This window comes from Dendrobium catenatum, unplaced genomic scaffold (assembly GCF_001605985.2).
Source record: "Dendrobium catenatum unplaced genomic scaffold, ASM160598v2 fragScaff_scaffold_1220, whole genome shotgun sequence".
In the NCBI taxonomy this organism is placed as follows: domain Eukaryota; kingdom Viridiplantae; phylum Streptophyta; class Magnoliopsida; order Asparagales; family Orchidaceae; genus Dendrobium; species Dendrobium catenatum.
Window position 1 is genome coordinate 2,195,093 of NW_021319682.1, and position 4,481 is coordinate 2,199,573.

At 35.7% G+C, this 4,481-nt stretch overlaps 1 protein-coding gene across 1 annotated transcript; it reads right to left on the reverse strand.

The window, feature by feature from the left end:
* Positions 1–260: 260 nt before the first annotated feature.
* On the reverse strand, positions 261–2,335 carry LOC110096557. The gene is made up of 3 exons (XM_028699145.1): positions 1,470–2,335; positions 495–1,250; positions 261–392 (listed from the first exon to the last, which is right to left on the reverse strand). Exons 1-3 carry the CDS (start codon positions 2,073–2,075, stop codon positions 294–296), a joined length of 1,461 nt encoding a protein of 486 aa, XP_028554978.1. The 5' UTR covers positions 2,076–2,335; the 3' UTR covers positions 261–293.
* Positions 2,336–4,481: the final 2,146 nt, after the last annotated feature.

Below are 4,481 nucleotides of genomic sequence, written 5' to 3' on the forward strand. Positions count from 1 at the left end.
ATATATTTCAAATTATTATGATTAAAGTCAGACTTTGTTTGAGGCAGCTCTCTTACCGCTCTCTAAAGTAGATTTTTAATACAAATTTTTTTTAAACTCAAATTTTTTCTATTTAAAATTTGCTTTAGAAATCAATAAAAAAATTATCTCAAATGAAGCCTTAACCTACCTAACAAGAGGCATTTAACAACATTCAACAATCATTAGAAGCAACTAATGATCAAGAAGAGTTATAGACTGAAGTCTGTTTTTATATATTCATGGTTACATGAAAAAACAAAAGTAAAAGCTGGTCATAATCGCCACACAATTCCACTATTCCACTTGCGAGAAGAAAGTGCATCACTGAGTGCTGTTTTGGAGACCAACATGGCTTCAAGCAGATTATAAACCTGCAATATAATTAATACAACAAAACAAAAGAAAATCAAACTAACAAAAACAATAATACTACAAGCAACTTGGAATTTAGCATAACCATGGAGAATAATCACCTGAGCCCTTTCTAAAACCATTTCCCCATACTCAAGCTGGTCAACATGTAACCCCTGCCTTTTTAAAATCTGGAGGAAATAAAAAAGGGACATTGGAGTAACATGGAGATCGTCTGTCACCAGAAAATTTTGATCACTTCTAACAAATCCTTCATCCATGTATGTATCTGCCTTGGCTAGCATTGGATCCATTTCTATGAAGTGTGACTGTTGCACTCCATGCTTGCAACTAACAGTACTACAGGGTGAATTATTGTTATCCCAATAGCACTTCTGGCAACCATATAAAGAACTAGGGACTAATGGAGACGATTCTTCCATATATAACATTTGTTTGCGGTATCCAAAAAAGGGAGCAAGTTTTGGTGATATCAGCATGCTTTTGGCTTCCTCTGACTTGAAGTATTTAATTTTTAATTCATGAATGCTGTCATATAAGTTGTTCATGCATCCAAAGGAATCAGAATAACCAATGAGCTTCAACACGGAGCCAAGTGGAAATGTGAGGAAGCTAAATAACTGATCAGCAAACTCTTTTCCTACCTCTACACACACCACCTTATTGTTGGTTATATTCACGATTAGCCTGATTAGCATTTCCTGTATTTCAAATTCTGCATTGTCTTTGCTTTTATTCGTTATCATCTCCATCCAATTGTTACATTGAGGGCTGGTGTATTGAATGCACAAATCAGGGAAGCAAATATTTGTCAATGCTTCCTTTGTTTTTAGGGACTCCTTGAGCAAATTCAGGAGCTGAAAAAATCACTCGGCCAAGTAAGAAAATTTATGTTGTGTACGAAGAACAAAAAATAAACAAAATGAAACATCAATTGAAACAATCAAATAATGTTGGACAAAATTAAATATCATTGATTTGAGTATTAAGGGTCTAAACAATCTTATCATTTTTATAAAGAATCAAAACTAGATATCTTTGTTAAAAACACTTTTTGAAAAAAGAAAAAAAAATACCTCTTCTCTTCCAAATTCCAATATCCACTCTTCCAAGAGATTTATATCTTTTACATCCAAATCGTTCAGTCGATCATAGCATTCTTTGACGGAAGATTGTGTGACATGAAAATCATCGGTGATCATAAACTTGGTGTCATTCTTCTTAACAAATACTGCATCTATTGTTCCATCATTTTTCCACTGCATTACTTCATCCATAAACTTGTCACAATAATAGCACCTTGTTTGCCAAACCGAAGAGTAATAACATCTGGTGCGTGATATGCAATCATCCATTTTGCAAAGATATAACTCTCTTGGGTCATAAACGTTGAGTTTTAACTTCTCACTATATTCCGCGGCAGCGCTGCAAGGGCTGAGTAGCATATTCTTGCAAGCCTCGGTGGAGAAGTGTTGGTCGCTAAGCTGCTTGATGCTGTCATAGAGGTTGTCCATGCATCCCAAGCCGGAGTTGTTGGAGAGGAGCTTTATTATGGTGCCGAGAGGTATAGTCAGGAAGCTAAAGAGTACATCGACAAAGTCGCTGTCAGCTTCTGCAAACACCACACGTTTCTTGTCCTTGTCCACCCAGGCATTCAAAGATAATCTTTTCTCATCAGCCATGGATGGTTGGGTATCTGTCGTACAGAGAAAAGATTATTGCCTCTGTTGCTAGTGCTATAATGCTGTTTTCAACACACTAAATACTTCTCCTCCGGTGACCGTTGGGGACTCGTAGAACTAAATACCAGCATTTAATTGAGAATTGTTAGGATCAAAACAGCACAAAAGCCAATCTTGTCTAGCGGAAATTAAAAAAATATATACAGATGACAAAAAACATCCTAAATGTACAATCAGAACATGAAAAGCCACACAATATCTTGACAAAAAAAAAACTGAGAATGAAGCAATCTTACAAACAATTTATATCAGGGTAAGCTTTGGGAACCCAACAGCCCTCTCCACTGTCGTCCGAACTCCATATCTCCATTCGAAGCAGTCGAATTGCCTTCCCTGACCAAGTCCTAACTCCTAAGCTCACCATTTTTTCTGCTCACCTTTCGAGGCCTGCTATTTTTCTTTGCACTGTCCCACCACCTGTATTTAGTGCTCTAAGCGGGCAGCGTTGTTTATTTTCTTGAGCACAATGGATAAAATGAATGTAATATATTTAAAGCGTAACAAATTAAAAATATAACTCAATTTACCTTAAACTATAAGCGCTATTTAGATGATCCTTCTCCTGTAGTATGGTTGTCAAGCCATTTACTATAAAACAAAAAAAATAAACAAATAAAAACCAAGTGAGAGATTCAAGAGCAGAAGAAGATGTAGCATGAAGGTTTGCTGGAGTTGAAGACAACTAGCAGGATAAGATATATATAGCCAAATAAAACAAAACATTTAGCATTTTGTAAGGACATTACAAAATTCTGATTGAAGGATTCAGGAAAACTATGTTTGAAGAAATTTGATTCTATATAAAGCTGCAAAAAACTTTTTCTTTTGGGACATTTAGGTCAAACTTACACACACAAGGCATACACAAAGACTTAAACTCAAGACCTTTTAGTTGGAAGCATAAGCTCTCAACCAACAGCCCAAGGTGTGCTGCAAAAAACTTTAAATAGTTATTAAAATTAGTATAAAGGTAGTGGCTTCCAATGGCGGAACTGCCTTATGCCCAGGGGGCAATTGCCCCCCCTAAAAAAATTAAAATATTTATAATGGGGACAATTTGGGAAATTTACAATGGGGAACTGTGTTGGACAGATCACGAGCCAATGAAAAAGAAACAAAAGCTCCCAATCATCAACCACGTTAGACTTCATTCCATCCCTTTTTATTACATTTCTTTTTTAAAGTTAAGCGAATAAATAAATTTATAGTTTTGGTGCATCTGAATTGGGGCAAGACAAATAGACTTCTTAGTCTCAACCTAAGTCCGTATTTTACTAAGTATAAATTTGATGTAGTTTAGATATAAAATGTTCTAACATTTATTTATAAAAAAATGATTCTATTTAGCATCGCAACACGGCAAAGAACCGTCCTATAATGCTCAAAGCGAGGCAGTTCTTAAAAAGTTTTTTTTTTTTTTTTTTTGAAATATGATAATTTATTTTTCTCCTGCCACAGTACGATTTAGTTTGACACTATTTTTTTAATTGCTTCTTAAAATATAATTTTAGTACAAAATTTTTAATTTTTATACTAAAACTCTATTTAAAAAAACAATAAAAAAGTCGTCCCAAATAAAGTCTAAGAATTCGTTTGGGATGGCTTTCTTGTTATTTTGTAAAGTAATTTTTTAGTATAATTTTTTTTGTGAATTAAACATTTTTATACTAAAAATTGCTTTAAAAACAGTAAGAATTAAGAAAGTTGTCCCAATACTTCGTTCGGAACAACTTCCTTAGAGTTTTTAAAGCAGCTTGTTGCTACAATTTTATTTTTTTTAGAATTAGATTTTTTTTTTACTAAAAAATTGCTTACAAAGTAGTAAGAAAAATGTCTCAAACAAATGCTTAAATCATCCAAATTGCTCTACCATCATGAAGAAGCTTAAAGTTTTTTATATATATATTTTTAATTTTTTTATGGATTTGCCCCCTCTAAGAATTAAGGCTAGTTCCGCCCCTGACGGCTTCTGATCCGACAGAAACAATGTGAGGTGAAGAAGCATATTTACAACCTTTTCAAAACCTACTATAAGCCAAGTAGAAGCAGTAACGATTGGTGTGGAGGAAAAAACAAATCGCTGATAGCCCGCAGTTGCCTCTTCAGTCTTCACCAACTTCATGATATCCTCCTCCGTGGCCTCTACCGCCCAGCCTCTGTCAGACTGATGTCGCAGCTTCTGCCATCGCCGCCATCCCCCATCTGCTCCACCGTCACTGCCTCCGCCTTTTGCAGCCTCTGTTGCAGTCGTCGTCACTGCCGTCTCCGCCATCACTGTCATCCGCTCCAGCCCACCATCGACGAAGGTTGAAGTAAAGCCCGTGATGTCACCGCCCGCGGCTCAAC